The sequence below is a fragment of the Eimeria tenella genome, genomic scaffold (assembly GCF_000499545.2).
Source record: "Eimeria tenella Houghton genomic scaffold, Eth_scaff2920, whole genome shotgun sequence".
Classification (NCBI taxonomy): Eukaryota; Apicomplexa; class Conoidasida; order Eucoccidiorida; family Eimeriidae; genus Eimeria; species Eimeria tenella.
The window spans coordinates 5,731-6,209 of NW_013542797.1; the positions used below are offsets into that span (position 1 = coordinate 5,731).

A 479-nucleotide genomic window follows, 5' to 3' on the forward strand; every position below is an offset into this window, starting at 1 on the left:
CCAGGGCCTCGTTGCTGTTGGCAGCAGCAGCGGCTGCCTTCGCCTTCTCGACCCCAGAATGGGCCAGCAGGTCCTTTCCTGGCAGGCCCAGAAGGGGCCCCTGGACTCCCTCAACGTCATTGGCCCTTACGGTCAGCTGCTGCTGCTGCTGCTGCTGCTGCAGCTGCTGCTGCTTGTGCTGGTGCTGCTGCTGCTGCTTCTGGTGCTGCTTCTGGTGGTGGTAGTGCTGCTGCTGCTGCCTTTGACCCTTCTGCTGGTGCTGTTGCTGGCGCTCCGTCCGTCGCTGCAGCTCCGCCGCTGCTGCTGCTGCCCCCCGTGCTGCTCCTGCTGCTGCTGCTGCTGCTGCTGAGTGTCGCTGCGGACTTGTGGGTGGCTGCAGTGTGCGCCTCGGCCTCTTCGCGCGAAGCCTTTCTGAACTTCTGGGACTTGCGGCTGCCGCCCCGGGATCGACTCGATCCCATCGATCCCACCGATCCCAC

The 479-nt window shown here is 65.6% G+C and overlaps 1 protein-coding gene across 1 annotated transcript; it reads right to left on the bottom strand.

Moving 5' to 3' along the window:
• Positions 1–116: 116 nt before the first annotated feature.
• ETH_00041650 (uncharacterized protein) lies at positions 117–461 on the bottom strand (the record flags this gene model as incomplete). The annotated part of the gene is made up of 1 exon (XM_013375628.1): positions 117–461. The coding sequence occupies one exon, from the start codon at positions 459–461 to the stop codon at positions 117–119; it is 345 nt and encodes a 114-aa protein (XP_013231082.1).
• Between the last annotated feature and the right edge of the window lie 18 nt (positions 462–479).